This window comes from Lynx rufus, unplaced genomic scaffold, assembly GCF_022079265.1.
Source record: "Lynx rufus isolate CCGP_SWC_20201006 ecotype Redwood Valley unplaced genomic scaffold, mLynRuf1.p SCAF_2, whole genome shotgun sequence".
NCBI classification, from domain to species: Eukaryota; Metazoa; Chordata; class Mammalia; order Carnivora; family Felidae; genus Lynx; species Lynx rufus.
Genome location: NW_025814834.1, coordinates 45,624,931 through 45,650,111, shown reverse-complemented (window position 1 = coordinate 45,650,111; position 25,181 = coordinate 45,624,931). Strand labels below are relative to the sequence as shown.

The 25,181-nt window shown below is 36.4% G+C and overlaps 1 protein-coding gene across 1 annotated transcript in view; it reads right to left on the bottom strand.

The window, feature by feature from the left end:
* The window catches only part of COL5A2 (collagen type V alpha 2 chain), a 152,445-nt gene extending 142,538 nt beyond the window's left edge, over positions 1-9,907 (bottom strand). The window contains exon 1 of the mRNA XM_047084300.1: positions 9,808-9,907. Coding sequence (XP_046940256.1) covers positions 9,808-9,904 — 97 coding nt within the window. The 5' untranslated portion in view covers positions 9,905-9,907. The remainder of the gene's footprint in view (positions 1-9,807) is intronic.
* Positions 9,908-25,181: the final 15,274 nt, after the last annotated feature.

The following is a 25,181-nucleotide window of genomic DNA, read 5'->3' as shown; positions in this document are numbered from 1 at the left end:
TCTCAAAATAAAGTATAAGGCTTGTTTATAAAGCTTCAGAGATTTAGTGTTTATAGCCAAAGACCTGAAAACTAGGCAGGTTTTTTGCAGTTCATCTACTATGACAACCAATTAACTTCACTGTCCACCAGCCCATCCTACCAGAAATTCTAGTTCAAAAATTAGCACTAACATGAAAAACATGATGTTCTGAATTAAACTGTAACTTAATCATTTCTTCAATATAAAGCTCTGCAAAGAATGAGACAGAAATGTCTTAAAAGTAATTTCAAACTAGGGGCATCTGGGTGACTTAGTCAGTTAAGCGTCCGACTTTGGCTCATGATCTAGTGGTTCCTGAGTTCGAGCCCCGCATTGGGCTCTGTGCTGACACCTCAGAGCCTGAAGCCTGCTTCTGATTCTGTGTCTCCCTCTCTCTCTGCCCCTCCCCCACTCATGTTCTGTCTCTCTTTCAAAAATAGATAAACATTAAAAAAATAACTTCAAACTAGCATAAATGAATCGGATAGGTTCCTCTACCTCAGGAGCAATAAGCATACAACTACTATTTAAGATAAATAAAAAGATTAAAGCTCTATAAATGAATTTATTTGCTATGGAAACCATCCATATGTTTAGAATTCCATAATGAAAAAAAAAATCTAAAGCTGATGGCCACAGAACAACCATACTGGATAATAAAGATTTAGTTAAAGAAATTCATAGCTACAAATTATCTGGTAAAATTCCATAAGCGTGCCTCCCTCTAAGTCAAAACCATCATTTTATTAAAGTGTGAAAAACTGGGAAGAATGAAAAGTGCAGCAAAGTAGGGAAAGCATGAGTGTGAATAATATGCCTACTTCCTACACAGTTTCTGCTTTCTGGAGTAAACTTCACAAAAATCTCCTGGGAGTAGGAGTGAAGAAACCAGCAACCTTTGGAAAATGAAGAGACTTGCTGCGAAGTCTGGGAAAAGATGGGTCACCCCACTTCTGTATCCAAATAGTCCTGGAAGCTGCCTTGTAAATCCCTGTGCAGTGAAGCAATTCCTCTCATTGCAAATGCAACCCAGAGCAATGCAGTTTGGAAAATAAGCTTCCAATTTTTAATAGAGATTTTTATGACTCTCATATTTTCAGAGAATAAACTCTGAAATAGACATAGCTGGTAGACAGGCATGAGGTAGCACTGGGGCATGGAATGAATCGTGCTTGGCTTGCTCACACACTGGAAACCATTGCACAGAATGAAATGTGTGTGTGGGGGGGGTGTGAAACAGGAAGTGGGGGGTGATGCTTCAGACCACATGGCCATGAGACAGTCTCCAGTCTCCAGTGGAAAGATGTTTTTGTTTCTTTTGCTTTTTCCCATAGTAAACCTATATAAGGAGCCAATACAGTAAAACTCTACTGTTTGAAGAATAAAAATTTTAAATAGGTTTAAAATATAGCCCAATTAGAAATCAGGTAAATACATCGATGTATTATCAAAATGACCATAATACAATGGTAGGTAAAATTTGCATTTTAAGTTTTACACTAGACGTTCATCTCTTTGAGAACAAAAGTTGTTTATTTTTCCATACTAACAGTTTCATCGTCATAATCACCCAATAAGCACTTATTATTATTTCTATGTTATTAAGTAGTAATGGAATAATAATATCAACTATCATTTAATGAGCTCCTGCTATTTGCTAGGAGCCATACTATATAGGTGGTTTATATGTGGGATAGTGTTCATAATAATTATTTGAGGTAAACATTATCATTCTAATTGTATACATAAATAAACTAAGACAGAGAAATAAAAAAAAATTGCTCAAGAATATGCAAATTTGCAAAACCTGAGTTTGAAATAAGTGCACTGATACTTGAATAAATGGCAGGGGGAAAAAAAAAAAAAAGAAGGGCACCTGGATGGCTCAGTGGGTTCAGCACCGACTTTGGCTCAGGTGATAATCTCACAGTTGGTGACTTCGAGCCCCACATCAGGCTCTATGCTGACAGTGTAGAGCCTGAAGCCTGCTTCGGATCCTATGTGTCCCTCTCTCCCTGCCCCTTCCCCTGCTCGTGCTCTGTCTCTCTCTCTCTTTTTCTCTCTCAAAAATAAAATAAACATATAGTAAAATAAAATAAATGGTGGGAAATTTTTTTTAGATTTTAAAAATTAATATTCCATTAAATTAATATTTAAAATTATAATTTAAAAATATTCCATTAAATTAATAATGGAATAACTATCATGTACCTAATACATAAAATGAATTCATAACATGGAGTGGAATCTGAAAAGCAGAGGTAAAAAAAGGAAAAGTGCATGTGTGTATGTGCAGTGGGAGGTCAAAACTACAAGCAATTTCTTATTTTGAGACATGGAGTTACAGCTGATCTGACTCACATTCTAGAAACAGGCCAGATCTTAGAAGGTCTTGTGTGCCATGCTTAGGAGCTTGAACATTATTCTTTCTCCAAATTATTGGAGTCAATGGAAGGTTATAGGGAAGGTAATGATGTGATCAGATTTTAGGTTTTTTGATTTAGATTTTTATATCACAGTGGCAACAGAAGAGGTCTATACACATGCAAGTGGGAAGTGGCCACACAGGAGGCAAGGCAGGGAATTTAAATGCTACTGCAATTATCCAGGGATATAATGTAGGCCTGAACTGAGGTGTTTGGAGAAGGCAGGAAGAAGAGGTATATTGAGGAAATATTTAGTGGATAAAACGGAAGAATTTAGTAACTGATTGGAATTTTGCTGGAGTGACCAGGTAAGATGATGTTGCCATTAACTGATATAAGGAATACACAGGAAAAATGATCTTGTCTTAGGGGAAAGATAATGAGTTGAGTTTTAGATACACTGAACTTGAAGTGGTTATGGCCCATCAGTGGAGAATTCTGAAGTTCATGTAGAAGTTCAGGATTGGAAAGAGATTTGAGAATTATCAGCAGTTAGTTGTTAAGCAAAACCCTGAGAGTGATTGATTCCTAGATGGATCTAGGAAGAGAATATACAGGGAAGACCAGTGAACTAAATCCTCTGAGAAAACAAAGTGCTAAGGGAAAAAAGGAGAGAAGGAGCCCATGCTGAGAAGAAAAGGTAAGGTAGCTAGAGGAAGGACTTTCAGAGAGTAGTCTTTCAGGAAAGCTGGAGTGGTTAATTGTATCAAATAAAGGCAAAAGGCCTGATAAGACAGGTAAAAGGAGCCCACTGGAAACATCGCCATTTTTGTCTTCATCTTACTCCACTAGCTTCACTGGAATGGGGCAGGGAGCAGGCAAAAGTCAGAGTACATAGGGATGAGTGAGGGCATGGAAGGAGAGACAGAAAACTATATTACTCTTTTAAAGCAGGCAGGGTAAGAATTAAGAAAGGGTGGGAGCCACACAGGGGCCCTGGGAGAGAGCTGAGATTGTTTATAAGATAGCGGGAAAAGCACCAAAGAAAGAGAGTGGTTGTAGTTATAGAAAAGAGAACATGATTGATGGAGCAAGTTCCTCTGGGAAATGGAGAATAAAGAAAGTACAGAAGAGGAACAAATCCAGAAGTTTTCTCAAAATAAATTCAAAGATTAGGTAAAGTAAAAAATATACCACTAAGGTTTGTATCGGTGATGACTGAAATCAGATTGTAATATCACTCTCTGTGTCTCATTTAAGTGCTCTAAAATTACCTTCAGGTAATTTTCCCAAATGATCTGCCTAGGAGTCCCATCAGATTGACAGGGGTGTGTACATTATCCCTGATTTTAGATGAGGACTCAAAGGCTTGGTGAGACTAAAGGACTCTCTACAGGTTGCAAAACAGCTAAATAGCAGAGATGGACCAGAACCCATGTGTTTTCCCAGTGATTGTTGGACTGGGCTTCCTTTCCTTACTACAGTATGCAGACTGCAATAAGTCTATGATGCTTATGTTGCAAGCAACATTTCCACTGAAAATATATTTGTTGCCTCTTGAAACTGGGTTTATAACTCTGATTGAGCAGACACCCAAAAAAGAAAAAAAAAAAGAAAAAAAAGAGAGAGAGAGAGAGAACTGTGAGACTGTCTTTTCTCCTTCCTAGGAGAAACTTAAAAAAAAAAAAAGGATGCAAACATTTTTGAGTTTGAACATTATACCATAGAGCTATAGGGACAAGTTTCCATTAATTCATTAATCTTAATTTATTAATATTGTTAATATCACTACCTTCTCTGTAGAAGGCAACATGGGGATAAGAAAAATCTTGCATTATTGTGATTTATCTTATACACTGTTCCTTAGAGAATATATTATGTATAAGATGAAAACAACTTGATTTCTTTGGAAGGGCTTAGTTTTGAACATCAATAAAATATAATAAAAACATCAAAGCTGCCAATGTGGCCACAATTTTAAGGCAAAATATTCCATAAGACAGTCTGCTCCTCTCGTCAAGCAAATGCAAGAGTAGATTAAAAATATTGTTTTAAAAATATTGATTATAACAGCTCAACAGTCTTAAAGGAAATTTAGATGAAATACATGTAAAATTTACATGGAAAGAAATTAGGAGGAAAACTGAATTGTCAATATCTTCCCAACTCCATTGTTTTATACAAACTTGTACAACTTGCCCAAATTTATATAATAAAATCAATTAATAACTAATAATTTTAGTCTTTTCCTCTATCATTACTACATCTTTCATATGTAAATCTAAATTTTTGAATGTTGTGATTCAAAACAAAACATAGTAGGTCAAAAAATGACTGATTTTTAAACATTTTATGAATGTGATAAAAGGCCACTGATGATGTATGGATTGTCCTTCAAGTAGGAGAACATTGTTTAAAAAAGATTTTTTTCTGTGGCCATAGATTAACATTATTCCAAACTTGTAAGTCCCAGCTACTCAAAACAAAGATTTCTCTTTGTGTTTTTACCTCACAGTCAGCATTATGTGCATTTCTAGACTGACCAATACAATGAATTTTAGACCTGTGGTGAAAAAGTGTGCTAAAAATGTGAAGACAGGAAGCAAGAGAGAAAATGAAAATTATATAACCACCTGGAAATATATTTTAATAAGATGTACTCATTGCATAGTAGAATGATTTACCTAACTGCCGTGAAGAAGATTTGGGCACTGAGTTATTTTTCCAGAAATGATGGTGAATTTGCCACAGTTTCTCTGCAAACTTTAATTAGGCAACTTTGTAAGTGAAAGGAATAAGTAGAATAGCAAGTTATTTCTACACCACAGTTGTGTAGTCTTGGAACAAGAAGCCAACTGGTCCACGTCAATATCAAAAGGATGTTAGGCAGAGATGCAGTATAGTGGTTAACCAACAGGAATCAGAATCACCTAGAGAATTCCCAAATCCCATCCAAACCATCTACATCAAGATATCTGGAAAAGAGGGAAGCCTAGAATCTATATGAGTAACAAGCTCTTCAGATGATTATTCAGCCAGCTCAACGTGGATCTGTGGATTGCTTACCCACTAACCTAAAGAGTCATGGTCAAAGCACATGTTGTTCTGTCAATATAAAAACTTATCTGTATCTATCAATCTACCAGTCTACATCTACAGAGAGAGATATAGTCTTCAAAATAAAGCCTCACTTTAGTTTGGATAAAAGTTATAGGTACTTCTAAATGTATTTTAAAAGAATTAGAAAGCAAAAAGCTGCAGTCTAATTTAAGTGCCACCCAATGTTCTTGGCTTCATGGACTACTTGGAAGTGACCAATAACAAGGGTACATCTGGTCACACAACTATATCCTGCCCAGTGAAACTAGATCTATTCCAATGAAAGTGGGTGACAGTTACACTCATTGCCGTTGGGACTATATTTGCCTCCTAACAGCTATTCTCTCTTTTATTTCTTTCGTAACATAATTCTATTCAGTAGAGTATACTGCTAGTGCTACTCACCTAAAAGACTGCATTTCCCAGCCACCCTTGTAGCTTTGTGTGACCATATGACCGAATTCTGGCCACAAGTAAGTTGAAATGGGATGAAGACTTAATAGTCTCCATGAATAAAGAGAGAATCACAGCCTTCGTCTCTCATCCTCTATCCAGATGCCTGGAAAGTAAATGTAACGGCTGGAAATTCAGCAGCCATCTAAGACCATAACATCAAGGATTATACCCCAGGAATATGAGAGTAGAGAACTAGAAAGAGACGGGGTCTTTGATGACTTTGTAGAGCTAATATACCAGCCTTTCACTACCTAACTAAAACTTTCTTTTATTAAAAAAAAAAAAAAAAAAGCACTTTAAAAAAAATTTAAACAATTGCATTCTGGTATATGCAGCTGAATCTAGATTAAAACATCCACTATGAAAGAAAAGGTTGTATGTCCTACATAATCCAAAGTATCTATTTCAATAGTAATGAGTTTAAAACAATTTATGAGTTTTCAAGTATCTTAAGCTATGTATTCATATTCTCTACCTCCTATAAAATGATCCAATCCAAGTACTACTTAGTAATGTACTAAGTACCATTTAAAACGATCTGGGCCAAGTAGTACTAAGTAATGAGCACTTGTGTCTTCAAGTTTGTATTATAATAATGAGATAAATGGTAGATGTGACATAAAAATGGAAGAAACCATGATATAAAAAGGACTCTGAGCCCTTCATCTCTTAGTAATCAGAAGCTGGCTTGGGTCCAGGATATCAGTGTAGGGTTGCAACAAGAGGGTTGCAAATTTATGGTCCATGAGCCAGACTTGGCACTCAGAGATATTGTATTTGGCTTATGCAATGCTTTCTGGAAAACACTGGTTTTGAATGCCTTAAAGTGGGCATATGCATCTTCAGTTCTCCACAGGCCCATCATCCCCTGTTGATATGCAAACACTCACTTGCTTCACCTGTTTATGTCACCTACCTGGTCTCTGGAAATAAATGGTACAATGTTGCACCTTTCCTTCTCCCCATTCTTTCTCTGTTGTTGAAATCAACGATTCATATCAAAGATTATATTCTCAGATTAAGTCTGTCCATTTCTAATAACAAAAATGTGCATAACTCAATAGGTGTTAGACCTTTGTTTAGGAGTATAAAAATTACTATAAATTCATAGTATTTTCTCCTAGAAAAAACAAATGGGGAACCTTTTAAAGCATCCCACCACCACCATCACAAACACATATACCCCAAAAATCATGAAAAGCTGATTTTGTCTTCTTAACTCTGCTTCTTGTTACTGAATAGTGTCAACTAAAGTTAGCCCAACTTCCCTTCAGTTCTTAGGAATGTAAAAAATGAATTCAGTTCTTATATTTTTGATAGGTAGTAATTATCTGGGCCTATATGTCCCAAAACTTTATTTATTTACTCTTATCGCATCATTCATAAGTATTTCTATCAGGCAGACACTGTGCTTATGTTGACATTTCTGGTAAATAAACACAGTCAAACAGATAAAAAATATACCTTGAAGTCTTGAAAAGAAAACTATAAAAGCTTGTAAACATGTAGTTACCTGTGATAACACGTGTCTACATTTCAAAGGGGACATATTTTTACACAAAATCACTACCACATTATATCACTTAGTTATAGCCAAAATTTGAAAAATATACTTGTTTTGCCTGTGAACCTTAGCTATTTCTTTAGTTTAAAGCATTTACTTGAACTTACTCTTCCCCAAACTTAAAATCACATGGAGTTTCAAAATTCTGACACTTTTATTAAGCTTGTGTCAAGCCTGAACAGGGGGAATAAAGTATTGCCAAGTATCCATTCAATATAACTGAAACCAAAATATGAACAGTAAGTAAGTACAATACAAGTTACAAAACTCTGAATATACTAGATTCTGGAATTCTTGTGTATATTACCTTTAATTTGGGCCATACAACTTTCTGTTGCTATTGAATTTTTATCACATATTCTCTCCTGGGTTGAGTAATAAAACAGAGGAATTTAAGTTTTACCATGTGTATGTACGGAATTATACTTTTTCTGTAAAATCTGATGTTTGGGATTCCGATTGCTGTGCTGTTTGGCTATATAGGGGGAAGAGGGGTTGGTATGGAGATGGAGACTGTTTTGCACCAAATATAAAATTTCTAAAATTTAGGTAAATTAATATTAGAAAACATTAAACTCTCCTTATTTTTCAATAACACCTACAGAGTAATTACAATTATTTGGGAAAGTCTTTTAACATATGCCTATTCCATATACCTTATGAAACACTCTTTTCGTTTATTCACATGATCAATTATTTCCACACTTTATAAAAGTAAGTTGTTTATTTTAAAGTATATTGACATGGAAAATTGTGTTAATTAAGTTTTAAACTAAAGTTGTTGATTGTTTTGGTGGGGGAGGGGAGTGAACTGTTCCTTTTATAATTAAATTTGCTATTTCTATTGTAATTTTTCCATATTTTTTCCTCCCCTTTCCTGACTCCTAGTACCTATTCAATTATTTTCACCTCCCCTCCAAACAACTAATGTTTTTCACACCATTTCAAAGAAACTCAACAGTTTTACCTTTTATGAATTGCCTCGTTTTTTAAAACATAAAAAGTAACGTAAAAAGTTACAAGATTTTAGAAAGTGCCCCCTCTATGGGACTCTGGACAGATTGTTGAGTATTCATCTCACATTCTTATTTTCACTCTTTAAATGATTTTTAGACCTTGTGGCCTGTAGATTAATTTTATGAACATCTTCAGAGCAAAAATACACAGAAGCAGGTATTAAAAAATATACACACACATATGCATATATCTGTATATATATATATATATACACTCAAAATATATATAAAAGACAATAACAGAAAAGTTTAAATGTGCTAAGTTTTAAAAGCTTGAGTTTGATGTTAAATAGTTATGAAAATGTATATGGTCTATTATGAAAAAAAAACATGTCTGGAGAATAAGGATTTAATAACCAGTGGAACCAATTTAAATGTTTTCTTATATTCTATAGCAGCCATGCGTTTTTGCTTAACCATACCATGCCACCCAACTCTAACCATGAGCAAATTGCATAGGAAAAAAAAAATCGGTAACCAGGCAAGATTTGCCTTAAATCATTAAAAAGAAATGAAACTTGTGTCTAAAGGATAATGCCCATGCAAATACTCCATGATAAATACATTATATATAAGGCATGCCGATTTGCAGCCTTCCGCCATCCAGCAGGGAGCCACCACTGTCCTGATAATCAAGTCAGTAGGGTGGGAAAATACCACTGTTTAAGAAATCTGGCTTCTATCAGCCTCTGTCACGGACAAGTAAACGAGACTGTCTCTCAGTAAGCAAAAGTGGTTTAAGATCACAAATGAAAATGGGAAAGAAGTAAAAGCCTGTAAAGAGAAAAGAATAAGGAGCCAAAGACAAAGAAAAATCAGTTATCAGAGTGGCTGCAGAGGTTTTTCTAAACAAAGAATTGTATGAAGCAGCTGAAGTTCCGTACAAAAAAGACTCCACCCTACCCAGCTCCTGCTGCGACTTTTCCTTGCTCTGAAAACTCCAGCCCACAGAACAGAACTCCTCTGGCTAAAAGTGCCTTTAGTGCTCCGTTTTAAGCACTCTCCATTTCTTTTAAAGTTCCCACTGTCCACATTCAGGCAAAAGGACTTCTCCTAGGGTTTCCCAGAAACATGCAGCCCAACGGCAGATGGAGAAGCTCCGCATTTACAAATATCCTGATTGTCTTCCGAGAGAGAGCCGTTTCCCAGGTGCAAATCTGTCAGCCCCCTTCTCAACTTCAAACCAGAACTTCCTCTTCACGCTCTTCCTTCCCGAGGCTTAACATTCCACCTATTTCCCAAACCGTGCAGTAAACACCACAAGCAAAGCAAACAGCAAACTCACCATCCTCGCCTTCTTCCTGGGCTTTTATTGAGACAAACTGCCCTAATAAAACAGTAAGAATGAGGAGAGGTCTTGCTTCCACCCAGTTTGCCATCATGTCTAAATATTAGACATGTGGGTCCTCCTGGGAGTGAAAAGTAGATTCTAAGGTTATTGTAGCACCATGAAGTCAGCTGCGGGCTCTTTTAGCACCAGCCCCAGGGCAGCCTTTGCAAACCCCCTTTTTCAGCACCAGCTCCAGCACAGTCTGAGAAAACTTTTTTCAAGCGATGCAGCTTTAAATAGGAAGAATGCTGCCTCCACTTCTTTTCCTGCCCCTTTTCAGCTTGTTCAGGCTCATAACCATCCAGTGTCTGCCAAGCAACGGTCTGATTGATGGTAAACAACCAAATCAGAACACGCGCCTCTGTGCCTTGAACTGTCCCTACTTCACTTATGTTTTAAACACAAATGAGGGCTTAATCACAGGAACAAATGTTTATTTCTCTTTCTCTTTCTTTCTTTCTTTTGTTTTTTAACAGAAAGCCTGTTAGAAGGAAATAGTCCTATTCTCCCCTCCCTAATCCTTCCCCCAGACACACACCCCTTCACTTTTTTCCCTATAAGCTACACAGCCTTTTTGCCTACTCTTTGGTGTCTAGATAATTCAGGACTCTTGTCTACCTTAAACTTTCAAAGGATCAAATTTTAACCCTTTCTTTTCACTGAAGAGGAAGTATTCTTGTCTCCTTGACAGACTGTGTTTCTTTTTCCAGATTCAGTTTCTTTTCCCAGATTCTGGAAGGGGACTATTAAAACTGTGCCCAGGTAAGCTTCAGGTGAAGGAAACTGCTTGAGACGAATGAATTTGTGATGCATCCTACTTTGAATTAAGATGATCTCCGCATTTCTCCACATCTCTTGTTTAGTGGAACACATCTGCAGATCCCTCTTGGCCCAGAAAGTTTTATTATGTAGAAAACTAGTCGACTATGTTAGTGTAGAGGAATGGGAAGTATACTGCATTTGGATCCAGCAAGTCTCATTTTCAACAACAGCTCTGCCATTTACCAATTTCGTAAACACAAAGTCCTTTATCTCTGGGCACTCCCATTTTCTCATTTGAGAAAAGGGCACTGCCTTGACCAGTGTTTAAGGTTTAGGGACACTAAAATGAGTAGTGTATTATTAACTAAGTTCCAAATTGCAAAGAGCTACATAAGAGTCGATGGTGGAGTTATTATTCCTACACCAGTCTTTCAGGGACTGTGGTAGTCCCAGTTGCACATGCCCTTTAAGAGCGATATTCACGAATTTTTGTGCCACCCCTCTTGCTTGCCAAGATCTTAATGATCTCTGAGTGTTGTACATGATCTAATACATTCACTGCCTTGAGTACACCTAGACCCAGAATGGCTGTCCTATACAATACAGGTGAGTCAACTGCTTATAGTAACTACGCAGTGATCAGGTACCTTGCACCATACGAAGCACTGAGGGAGAAAACGACACGAAATAACTGAAGGCCTTGTCCCATTGTCATCAAGGAACACAAGTAGATGCTAAAAAAGATAAATTTACATGAAACAAAGAAACATAAGCCAGAGCATATAAATACATTGGGGAGTGCATTAAGGCCAGTAGAAATTCAGAGAAAGGACAGATTATAGAGTGCAATTAGTCAAGTAATACATGATCACTTTTAATAGAAGAAATCCAAGAACCTTTGAATTTTAGCTGGGAGCTAGAATCTCTGGAGAAATATTCCAGAGGGGCTCAACTCTCCAAGCACCTTGAGCCCTGGATGTCTCAGTTTAATTTTTCACTTTTACAAGAAAGATTAAAAACGCAATTCAGCCTCTCACGGTTCCCTCCAGCTTCAGCCTCTTCTTCCTATCAAACCAAAAGCACATGGTATGATGGGGACACAGCAAATATTCTCAGGACAGCTGTGATAAATTAGCTCGTCTCTGGGAGCTTTGTGACTCAGGCTTTTCCTCTATCATCTATTAGGATCCTACATTACAATTTGCAAGAGTAAAACGTACACAGGTGTTCACCAGGTGTGTCTGTTTTATAGATGTGGTTGCATTCAGGATAGAGGACTCAACCATTTCTTAGTTCTTGAAGAACTGATTCTAGGCCTCAGTGCTTACGTGGGGAGCTCATAAATCCATCTCAATTTCAGTGAAGTCCTTCCCAAGTATACACATGATAATAATACACACCTCTTGAGTAAGCATTTACCAATTCAATTTCCACAGCAACCCTGAAAGTTATTATTTTTCTCAAATCATATATAAGGAATTATGATTCAAAGAAATTTACCTGCTCAAGTTTGCTCAGCTACTAAGTGGTAGATTTAGGGTTTAGGGTTCTATATCAGAGATGTCTGACTCCCAAGTGAGTATGTTTATTTCTTCCTACGTCTTAGATCTGCCTGACACCAATATTTCCAGTCTCCAGAGAAAAGATGTCTCAGCACCCTCACAGTTGATCATTCCCTTGACACTCCTTTTTTTTTAGTTTACTTATTTTGAGAGAGAGAGGGAGAGAGACAGCAAGAGAGAGCATGAGCAGGGGGAGGGACAGGAAGAGAAGAAAAGAGAGAATCCCAAGCAGGCTCCATGCCTTCAGTACAGTTCAGCTTGAACTCACAAATTGTGAGATCATGACCTGAGCCAAAACCAAGTGTCAGACACTTAACCAACTGAGCCACCCAGGCACCCCTCCCTTGGTCCTCTTTATCCCATCCTTTCACATCTCCTGCAGGACATTTTTCTGTGTCATCTCTATCCTCAAAAAAGAAACAAAAAACCCCAAAGATTTCCCTTAAGTACTCATCTTGTGTAGTCTCTTTTTTCCCCTTCTACTCCCTCACCCCTCAGTTATACTTCACCCTTTCCATTAGAATATCATCGCCAGCAGTACCAGAGACATCCATATCTCTATTGATAAACCCAAAGACTTTTCATCTTCCTTCCCTATAGTATTTGATACTCTGACTATTCCCTTCTTACTGAAACTCCTTCCTCTCAAGACTCCCTGGTCCTACATACTCCTCTTATATTCCTTGCTTTTCTGGTCAAACATCTTTTTCTAATTCCTTTCAGAGAGTTATTGTTTTTTTCCAACATTGTCCCATCAGCATGTTACCCATGCTGCCCATTCTCTTGGGCTATATTAATTATTAGCTCCCTGGAGTTCATTTTCATTTACATGCTAACGACTTCCAGTCAAGGCTTTCTTCCTGAATTACATATCTGCAGACTTGTATTTCTTTTTTTTAATTTTTATTTTTTATTTTAAGATGGTGCTGCATACACAAGTGGGGGTAGGGGCAGAGAGAGGAAGACAGAGGATCCGAAGGGGCTCATCGCTGACAGCAGTGAGCCCTATGTGGGCCTTGAACTCATAAACAATGAGATCATGACCTGAGCCAAAGTCTGATGCTCAACCTACTGAGCCAACCAGGTGCTCTTGCAGACTTGTATTTCTAAGTGTCTGCACTGAACATCTTCCTGTGAACAAGTTCACCAAGCTCAAAGAGTCCAAAATGAAACCATTATCTCTCATTGTTCTTTGTACCCATTAACACTGCCACCATTATTATAGTCCCAAAGATCAGGAACATAGGAAGACACCCTTCCTTCTCCCTCAACATACATCCAATTGATTGCCAAGTCTTGTTGGCTTTATTACATGTTTCTTCACTCAATTATTTCCCCCTTCTAAAAACAAAAAACAAAAAAACAAAAAACAAAAAAAACCCTAAACTACATTAACTCCCAAGTACTTACAAGATATAGTGACATAATATTTTAAAAGAAGAGGGAAGGAGGAGGAGGGGAGAAAGGAGGGCACAGGGAGGAGGAAAATGCCTACTTCTTGGTTCCCATCTCTTTCTGTTTTCCTCTTTTGGCTTCAGCCATTGGAAACATAAATTTTCCCAGGCACATAAGCAGTTTCACACCTCAGAATTTTGCTCAGGCTCTGACCTTTGCCTGAAATAACCATTTCCCTTGTCTAGTTCATTCCCTCATTCAACAAATATTTGTTGAATACCTATTATTTGCCAGGTTCTACTCCAGGAACTGAGGATATATCTGTGAACAACACAAACAAAGTCCCTGATGCTGGAGAGCTTACAACCTTGAGTGGAAAAACAATAATAAATAAGTGAGTAAATATGAAAATAGGTAATTCCAGACAATGATATGCCATGAAGGAAATAAAGAGTGTGTTGTTTTAGAGTTGTTCAGGAGGTGGTGGTGGGAAGAATGCTGAAGATTAGGGCCATCTGAAAGAAGTAACAGGGAATCTGAGACCTAAAATTTGAAAAAGGCTCTATCACTAGGGAACGGGGGGGGAAAATGGCATTCTAAACAGAGGTAACAGCAGGTGTATGTGGCTTGGAATTATATATTAATTTTCTATGGCTGCCATAAAAATTATCACAAACTTAGTGGCTTAAAACAATACAATGTACCATCTTATAGTTCTGTAGGTCAGAAGTCTGGGTCTCATTGGGCCAAAATCAAGGTGTCAGCAGGCCTGCATTCCTTTTTAGAGGTTCTGGCAGAGAATCCATTTCCTTGCCTTTTCAACATTCTAGGGGTCACTCACGTTCCCACAGCCTCTTCCTCCATCTTCAAAGCCAGCAACATAGCATCACTCTGACACTATTTTTGTGACCACATTTTTCTCTGACCACAGGCAAGAAAGGTTCTCTGGCTCTTAGGACACATGTGACTATACTGTTTCCACCTATATCATCCAGGATAATTTCTCCCATCTTAAGATCCTTAATCACATCTGCAAAGTCCTTTTGACATGAAAGGTAACATATTCACAGCTTCTGGAGATTAAGACATGGACATCTTTGGAAGGCCATTATTGCTCCTATCAAACATAGGAATAAACTTTGAATATGCAAAAATAAAAAGAAAGCCTTTATGGCTATAGTCTGTTGGTAAAGTCTCACAGGTCATGAAGAGGAGTTTAGATTTTTTTCTAAATGCAATGAGAATCTATTAAAGAGGTTTTTTTTTCTTAATTTTTTTTAATGTTTTTATTTACTTTTGAAGGAGAGAGAGAGACAGAGCATGAGCGGGGGAGGAGCAGAGAGAGAGAGGAGACACAGAATTTGAAGCAGGCTCCAGGCTCTAAGCTGTCAGCACAGAGCCCAATGCGGGGCTCAAACCCACAAACTGTGAGCTCATGACCTGAGCCAAAGCCAGACAGTCAACCGACTGAGCCACCCAGGCACCCCTATTAAAGAGTTTTAAACAGAGGAATAATGTGCTCTAGTATTAGTACTGTTTTTTTTTTTTTAAATCTAAATGACTTATGAGAAATACATTTCAGCAAGGCGAGAATGGAAGTGAGGACACAAGTTAGGAAGTACTTTTACACCAAATGAAACATGATGGTTTCTTGGACTAGGGAAATGCAGTGAAAATAGAAAGAAGCAGAGGGATTCAAGATGTATTTTGGAAATAAAATCACTGAAAATTAGATAAAGAAAGTTGAAAGGACACCTCTGCCAACGAAGAGGATGATAGAGCCGGCAAAGCTCAAATTTTACCACCTCCCTCCGCGCGGACAAACCAGCCTGTTCCTTCATAGAACTGGCCACCATGTTCTGTACAGACTACTCTAACACCACATTATATTTACATGTCTGTTTCCCCTATCAAATTGAAAGCTCCCTGATATTATAGATATTGTTTGGTTATTTATATTTGCCCAATGATTATTTGTTGAACCCATATTGTTTGGTAAACAATCAGTAGAACTTGATGATTGAAAGGCCATGACAGAAGTGGCAGTGAAACAAATGAAAATGATTCTAAAATGTCAACACAGAGCACTAGGAAAATGATGGTCCTGGTGAAAGGAATAGCTCAGCTAGGAAGAGCAATGGGTAACAAAGTAGAAGAACGGCACAGAACTGATTAGGTGGATCTCTGCACATATATGCTATGAAATACCATAACCATAATTTCTGAACAGAAAAAGCCTGCATATTATGAATATACTCTCTTTCTGGCAGAAAGTCACTGAAAATAATAACCATAACAATAGTAATAATGGTAAAATGTATTAAGTACTTGTTGCAAAAACTATGTAAGCATTTTATATGTATTAACTTAATCCTTAAATCCATGCTATGGGGTAAGTGCTATTATTTTCCCTGTTTTACATATGAAGAAAGGAAATTGAGGCTCATAGAAACTAAATAACTCATGGCGTGTCATACATCAAGAAATTACCAGATCCAGGTGTAGAACTCTGGCTGCACAGTCTTTTCATAATAAGGAGCTGAGGTTCAAAGACATTATATGATGTTTATTTCCTTAGCTTAAACTCCATCACTGATTTTTTTTTTAAACAAATGACAACACTGGGAGAATCCCTTGAAATGTATTTAGCACCACATTTTTCCAAGTAAACAAATATATGAACCAACGTATTTAGTCACGAATGCTATCCGTATCCAAACTTTATAAATATAGGTTACCTCTAGCTGAGTATTTGTAATAAAAATACATCTTCCTACACCTAGGCATAATTAGAAATAATTTTTTGTATTGGAAATTGTTAACTTCTTATGTTATGAACTTTCATTTTTATGTAAATATGTTTCAGAGTAAGTCATATTTTGAGAAAAGTTTGCAATTTTACATTCCAAAATACAGTCTTATCTCCTGAGGCAATCAATAGTCACATTTAGAAGTTATGGAGCGTTCTGTGTGCCAAAATTGTAAGTGACCTGATAAATAATGTTGGCTTGTGTGGCATCCTACTCTTTACATACCATTTGAGTACATACATATTCTTTGAGACTCACAATAACCCAGTAAAGTAATATGGTCAGGATAATCACATTTTATACTGGGATTCAGAGAGATTAGTGACTTTTCAGAAGTTACACAATGCAAACAGTCTCAAACATAGGCTTCCGAGTCCTAGCACTCTATCCATTGTACCTCATGATAATTAAACTATAATTCAGATTTTTACTAACTGGAAAGGCAGTATCAAAAAAGTCTGCAGAAATGAGATCTGATGTACAGCATAGTGACTATGTATACTTGAAATTTGCTAAAAGAGTAGGTCTTAAATGTTCTCACCACACACACAAAAAGATAATTATATGAGATGATGGATGTGTTAATTAACTTGATTATAGTTGTTATTTCACAATGTGTGTGTATATATATATATATATATATATATACACATATATGTGTGTATATATATATACACATATATGTGTATATATATATATGTGTATATATATATATATATAAAATCATCACTTTCTACACCTTAAAGATACATAATTTTATCACTTATACTTCAATAAAGGTAAAAAATATATAATATATTTTGTTATATAAAATAATAACAGTAGTAACAATAAATTCTGCAGAAGTGTAGTGGTTATGAGCACAGACTCTGAAGCTGGACTGACGGTGTCCAAATCCTGGCCCACTACTTACCGGCTAGGTGACCATGAAAACATTGCATATCTTCTCTGCATAGTTTCCTTGTCTGCATAATGAAAATATAATATTGCCTACCTCACTGGGTTGTTAGGAGGATTAAATAGTTGATATTTGTAAAGCTTAGATAATGTCTGCTATAAAAGTAATATCTAAGTGCCAGTTAAATAAAAACACATAACCTCATTAGTGCTTCTTTAAAAAAAAACACGCATAATTTCTCATTCTATTCTCATTTAATTTCTCATTACAATAGTTTAAAATTTAACTATTGGGGAGCCTGGATGGCTTAGTCAGTTGAGCATCCTACTTCAGCTCAGGTCACGATCTCATGGTCCAGGGGTTTGAGCCCCGCCTCGGGCTCTGTGCTGACAGGTCAAAGCCTGGAGCCTGCTTCATATTCTGTGTCTCCCTCTCTCTCTCTGCCCCTTCCCCACTCGTGCTCTGTCTGTCTCTATCTCTGTCTCAAAACTAAATAAGTGGTAAAAAATTTTTTTTAATAAAATTTAACTGTTAATATATATATAATGGAATATTACTCAACCATAAAAAATGAAATCTTGTCATTTAGGACAGCATGGATAGAACTCGAAGATACTATGCTAAGTGAAATAAGTCAGACAGAGAAAGACAAAGACCATATCATTTCACTTACATGTGGAATCTGAAAAAAAAAAAAAAACAGGGGCACCTGGGTGACTTAGTCAATTAAGCATCCAACTCTTGATTGAGCCCGCATCAGGCTCTGTGCTAAGCACAGAGCCTACTTGGGATTTTCTCTCTCCTTCTTTATCTGCCCCTCCCTACTAGCTCTCTCTCTCTCTCTCTCTCTCTAAAAATAAATAAACATTTTAAAAATTCTTGATAAAATAACACTTAATTGTTAACATTTATATAAAGATGAAAACCTAAGGTAAATAGAAGGAAGTTTAATTATCCACAACAGTATGCTCCACTAATTCAATCCTCATTCTTTTTTTCTTTTATATTATGTTTATTAAGGCATGATTTATTTTTTAAAATTTTTAAAATTTTTTAAAGATTTTTTATTTTTAAGTATCTCTACACCCAACGTGGGGTTTGAACCCACAATCCCAAGATTAAGAGTCACATGTTCTATTGAGCCAGCCAGGTGCCCCAAGGCATGCTTTAAATAGAGCAAGATTCACCTTTTTAGGTGTACATTTCCTTGAGTTTTGACAAATGCATACAATCATGTAACCATCTTCACAATCTAGAGGATATTTTATTACCCCCAAAAGTCCTTCCATTTGGAGTCAATCTTTTCCCATCCGCATCTGGGAACCACTGATCTGATTTCCGTCCCTATAGCTTCGACTTTCCAGAATATTATATAAATGAAATTACACAGTGGGTAGCCTTTTTTGTCTGGTTCTGTGATTTCATCCATGCTTAGCATGTATCAGCTGTTCATTCCTTTTCTTAAATTTCTATGTTTATATTTTTAAGTTTATTCCTTCATTCTTAACCATTAATCCATTGTTTACTAAGCCTAATAAATCCTAAAACATGGATAATTGTTTGTATTGGAATAGACAATTCTCTGTAGCTAAAATGAGAGTCCATGAGTCAGGGCTTCCCCTGAGGGAAACTTTTTAGATGGCAGGGCTAGGTACAGGCTACAAAGGAGAAATTGTCCAGAAACTCAATGACACCAAAGGCCATTTATACCAAATGAGCTTGTTATGTTCCATATACTCCTTTTAAAAAATTAAAAGCCTCAGAGTCAAGTTGCTTCTCAACAAAATAAGGAGTCATTCAGTCCATCAGACTCAGTTCTTACATTGTTCAGTTGACAATTATCTGGCCGTCAGAGGTCTGGGAATTGTGTCCTTGGGATGGAGAGGGAAGTAGAGGGCAAGGAAATTAATGTAACATATTTTATCACCTTTCCCAAGTCCATCAGCACTTTGTTTAATATTTAAAATTTTCCTGTGTATTGGGGCAAACTACTACTTCAGCCCCTTTAGTAAATTCAGTGCTATCTGCTGAGCTGTGGAGTTCTCTGCCTTTGAGAGAATATGCAAGAAGTTTTTGTAAATTGGCTCTTAGGAAAGAATAGCATTCTATATAAAATTGCCATTTGAAGTTCATTTATGCTGTAGTTTTGTTTTACATTTCATATTTGTGTCCAGTGTTTGAATAAAAAAAAATACCAGTTATCAATATGTCAGAAGCATTCCAACCAATATCTTTTAAGTATTTATTTTTGACAGAGCGAGCACAAGCCGGGGAGGGGCAGATAGTGAGGGAGACAGAAGATCTGAAGTGGGTTCTGTGCTGACAGCAGTGAGCCGGATGCAGGACTCAAACTAATGAAAAGTCAGTTGCTCAACTGACTGAACCACCCAGGGGCCCCTCAAAATGATTTTTTAAATACTTTTTTAGATAATCTGTGAGTAATAAAAAAATTCATCCCCTCTCTCTCTCCCCAGTGTAGATACATCAAATGGGAAATGACCATCAGTAGTAAGTCTTAAATCAATGTTGAAAAGCAGGAATTTCATAATCCCTACTATCAAAATTATTTATAGTATGCAAGTACTTTAATAATCATTAATAAGATAAGATGACATTATTGAATAAAAAATATAGGGGCGCCTGGGTGGCTCAGTTTGGTGGGCGTCCGACTTCAGATCAGGTCATGATCTCACAGTCCGTCAGTTCAAGCCCTGAGTTGGGCTCTGTGCTGACAGCTCGGAGCCTGGAGCCTGCTTTGGGTTGTGTGTTTCCCTCTTTCTTTGCCCCTCCCCCACTCACGCTCTGTCTCTGTCTCTCAAAAATGAATAAATGTTTAAAAGAAATTAAAAAAAAATATATGATGCACTTGGATTATAATTTTTATTTAAATATCTTCAAGTAACAGTGAGCTCATTTTTGTGTAAATACAGTAAAACCTTGAATTGGGTTAACTTATTCTTGTGAGTGTTCTGCAAAACGAGCCAACATTTCTAATAAATTTTAACTTGATAAATAAGCGATGTGTTGCAATACATACAAGTAGTATGTGATGCTGAATGTCACATGATCACATTTGAGCCAATGGTTCCTCCCTCTCTCTCTCTCTCTCTCTCTCTCACTGCAGGATTGTGGGTGATCATCTCCCCTGCCCGAATACTCAGTCTCAGACCATGGTGTTTGGCAGAAATCAGTGATTTTTCTGAACCTTGGAAGGTGCCCACAAGTGGCACTAGTGTATTTTTTGTCACTTCAAAAAATACAGTCCTTTGCTTTTCCATTCAAAAGTAAGTTTGGGAATGCTTTGTTTCATTCTAGGTCAGGCTGCCTACAGATATAGATCCTTTCCTCTGCTGCCTTATTGCCAGTTACATTAAATATGGTTTATGACAAGAGTTTACTAATACTGCACTGTAGTCAACATCTGTGCGAACATATACAATGGCCCCCATGCAGGAAAAGATTCCATTGAGTCAATAGATAGCAGTGATTCTGTCAGTGATAGTGAAAACCAGGAAGGTTTTCAAAGGTAAGTGCAGGTTAATTTGTTTTTCTTTACATTTTGTATTTTCTTTGTTACTTTGTATTGTATTATAGTATTGTAATCATTTTCCTATAAATATTTTTGGGTTGTGGAAAGAATCATTTGAGTTTCCACTATTTCTTATGTGGAAATTAACTTTGATATACAAGTGCTTTGGATTACAAGCATGTTTCTGGAATTAATTATGCTCACAAACCAATGTTTTACTGTATATAATTATGAATTCAGATAAGCTCTGACCACAGTAATTGAAGTCTTAATTAAATATTAAAAATGTGTCACTATGTATCCAAGTTTTTCAATGTTCTTTTATTTCCTGTTACAATTTTTTATTTAAATTTTAGTTTAGTCAGTTAAAATTTAGTTAGTTAACATATAGTTTCAGGAGTAGAATTTAGTGATTCATCACTTACACATAACACCCAGTGCTCAATACAACAAGTGCCCTCCTTAATCCATCACCCATCTAGCCCATCTCCCCACCCACCTCCCCTCCAGCAATCCTCACTTTGTTCTCTATAGTGAAGAGTCTCTTATGGAATGCCTCCATCTCTTTTTTTTCCTTATATTCATGTTCCATTGCTTAAATTCCACATATCAGTGAAATCATATGGTATTTGTGTTCTCTGACTGACTTATTTCACTTAGCATGATACACTCTAACAAATGGCAAGATTTCATTCTTTTAGATGGCTGAGTAATATTCCATTATATACCACATCTTCTTTATTCATTCATAAGTTGAAGGATATTTGGGCTCTTTCCAATGTTCTAAACACCACAAGTACCCCATGGCTCATTGATTATACTGCTTTGAAATCAGAAACATCCTGTACATTTAGATCATATTGCCATAATTACTATTTAAGTAAAATATGTACATATTCATACATAAAAATATACACCCATACAAAGAGAGTTGGTGAAAAGTCAACTTATAAATTTCATTTTGCGTATGATATGAAGTTACTACACTCATATAAATCTGAGTCCTCCTTGGCACCTAAAGATGGGAAAATCAAAGCCTCCTGTGAAAACTTACTACAAAAATTGGGTCATTATTCCTAATGCATAGAAAATACTAACACAGGCTTCACTCACTAGTTGGAGAGTATATTATTTTAATTTTTTTTTAAGTATGTGAATGATATCGTCTCCTGAGATTTGGAAGAACACATGGACCTCATTTCCTTGTTTTACACAGACTTACTTTTGTTTTCTCTGGAATAATTGCAAGCATAAGATATTATTCGATGAGTGAGATTTTATAAATGTGCCTTGTCTTCCCTTTCAGCATCATCTCCACTTCCATGATTTTGGAATGAGAGGAATCTGGAGAATTATCCCTGGAACATCTGGAATCTCTTTTTCCACAAATATTATACCTAGCTAAAACAATCAAGGGACACTTAAAACTTTGGCAATTTCTCTCCCTGTTACCTTAACTACAATTAAATATATACACATTTAATTATAAGAAGAGATTCTTTATTAATTTGCATCTTATAATCGATCTCTAAGGCCCATTAGTTGGCTCCAAAAGCTACGGTGCACTTAATTTACTAAATTTGTTCTGGATTCTGTTCATTTTTTAATGAATCTATTAAACACTCTCCAAATTATTTCAATTATTTGGGACATGAAAATCATCTGTTAAAGAAAGAATTAAGAAGTTATTGTGCTCCTCAGGCACGAGCATTGGCCACCGCACCCTTGTTTCAAATGTACTTGGCTCATCCTAATATATCCATCCTACCTACTTAAGGAAGTGAGGATTCTGGTTTCAAAAGTTATATGCAATCCAACACAATGCACATTTACTGAGATATTACTCCCAGGATGCAAACGTATATAAGACATAGTCATTGCCCTCCAAGGGCTCACCTGATTTGGTGGTAATAGATACAAGCACTGATATCTAAAATCCACATAATACCAGGATGAGTTCTATTATAGAAATGCACACAACAACAGATAAACAGGGTAGGGTAAAAGGACATAGAGTCATAAGGAATCTGAAAAGAGCTTATGGATGTGGTAGACTTTAAGCAGACCTTCAAAGAATAGATGGCACTCCAACAAAGATCAGCTGAAGGGAACTTAGCAAAGACAGAGAGGAAAACATTCAAATGGCTTAAAGAAATTGTTAGTAGCCTAGCAGAGTTAAGTCATGGGTCACTCAATAGTACAAAGTGGGGGAATAAAACTTAATATTTTAAAAAGCATATTTATATTTTATATTTTAATACTTAAAATCTTCTTAAGTAAAACACAATATTTTAAAAGCTTAAAGTATTTACAGTAAAGGAGGTGGGAAGAGGGGCCAGGAAATATTTAAAAGCCAATTACAATAAATCCCAACTTTAATAATACTTTCATCTTTTAATAGCCTAGTCAGTATTTCAAGATAATATCTATGCTAATTATTCTATTTCAAGGTACTATGGTTTTTTTTTAAATGATTTCACTAAACTAATATACTACTGGACTATATTCTCCAGAACCCTCTGTCAATAGAGAGGTGCAGAAAGACATCAATAACATGCTTACATCTTTATTCTTGTAGGAAAAAAAATGTATTTCTAATATTCTGTGTGGTTTCCTTGTAGAACCACACCCATATCTCTGCTTCCAAAAAAAGACATAGCTCAAGAAAAAATGTGCATGAATCAGTAACCATACATAGATTTGAATTCTGTTTTTCACATAGCAACCTCATCTCCTTTCCTAGGTTCACTCCAAAGTGGTTTTTCAGCAGCCTGAGAGTCAACACAGAAAAGAGAAATGGAAAACGTATCTTTAAGTCCCTCTCTGATGCAAGTCTGTGAGTGTTACTAGCCCTTTAAAGTATTTAGAGAGATAAATACCATTCCAAATTCCAAATCCTGAAGAAAGGGAATGAATTGCAAGTATAATCTAACTAATTTTAGGTTCAAAAAAAAAAAAAAGGAACCTAACAAAAACTCCTTTATTGTCATTAAGAACTTGAAGTGTGATTTCTCTGAAAGGACTGTTCTACCGAATATTCTCTCTGGCAATACTGGGCCATGGGAAATATGTGCTCTGGTCCTGGGGCAGCCTCTGACTAACCACTTGACCTAAGGAGAGCTCCATACATCAGCAAAGCCCAGTTCCTTGTTTGGGAAATGAGCAAGTGAAAGCCCCTTCATATTCCAAAGTATTACTACAGGAACCATTCATGAATGAGTTTTATAAATTCTAAAAATTAATGAAATATAAGCTATCATTATTCTTACAAGCAGACTGTTTGAGAAGAACCTTATTCAATTCTTTGCTTAATAATGGACAGTGTGGGATCCTGCAGTTATTTTTAGCCATTAAAAACATATTTTCAGTGGGTAAAAGGACAAGACAAGTGAGCAATCCCTTAGTTTGGCAGGGTTCCCTTCAGACTGCCTGAACTCAGAAAGAACTTCCATCTGAGCGCTGATCAAATAGAATGAACTAAAAGGAGAGTGCTTGTAGAGAAAAGATGGGAAAGAATAATGAAAGTGTCTGATATCCTCCTGAAAAAAAAAAACAACAGACTTTCCATTTGCCTAAAAGTAATGTACATAACGAAATATTATTCCTTTACTATCTATGACTATGAGAGTTTCAAACACAACTATCTATAAGAGATTTTATTTGGTTACATAGAGAAAACACAAAAATGACCTGTGTGGATTCCCAGATCTTTGTTTTGATACTGCAAAGGACTTTCACAACTACACCCCATTGAATTTTCTCAAACATCTAGTGGGATAAGAATCTCATTTTATAGGTAATTAATATTAAGTGCAGTAGGGTTAAATGACATGCAAAAGTTAAACAACTAGTAAGTAAAGCATGCAGGACTAAAACCCAGATCTGACTTCCAGTTCATCCCTACTTCAGAAGGTCTAAGCATTCCTGGGTGCTCATAAGATCTTCTTTTTTTGGGTGTTACCGGTGAGTCTGTGAAGTTTTCCCTTTTCCAAGTACATATATAAATGAGGCCAGATTTTTTCATATACTTTAACCATTACAACAAATGGCAACAGATTGAAATCAGATGTACAAAAGGCCATATTTCATTTTTTTCTCATTGCCACGTAGTATTCCATTGTGTATATAAACCACAATTTCTTTATCCATTCATCAGTTGATGGACATTTAGGCTCTTTCCATAATTTGGCTATTGTTGAGAGTGCTGCTATGAACATTGGGGTACAAGTGCCCCTATGCATCAGTACTCCTGTATCCCTTGGGTAGATTCCTAGCAGTGCTATTGCTGGGTCATAGGGTAGGTCTATTTTTAATTTTCTGAGGAACCTCCACACTGCTTTCCAGAGCGGCTGCACCAATTTGCATTCCCACCA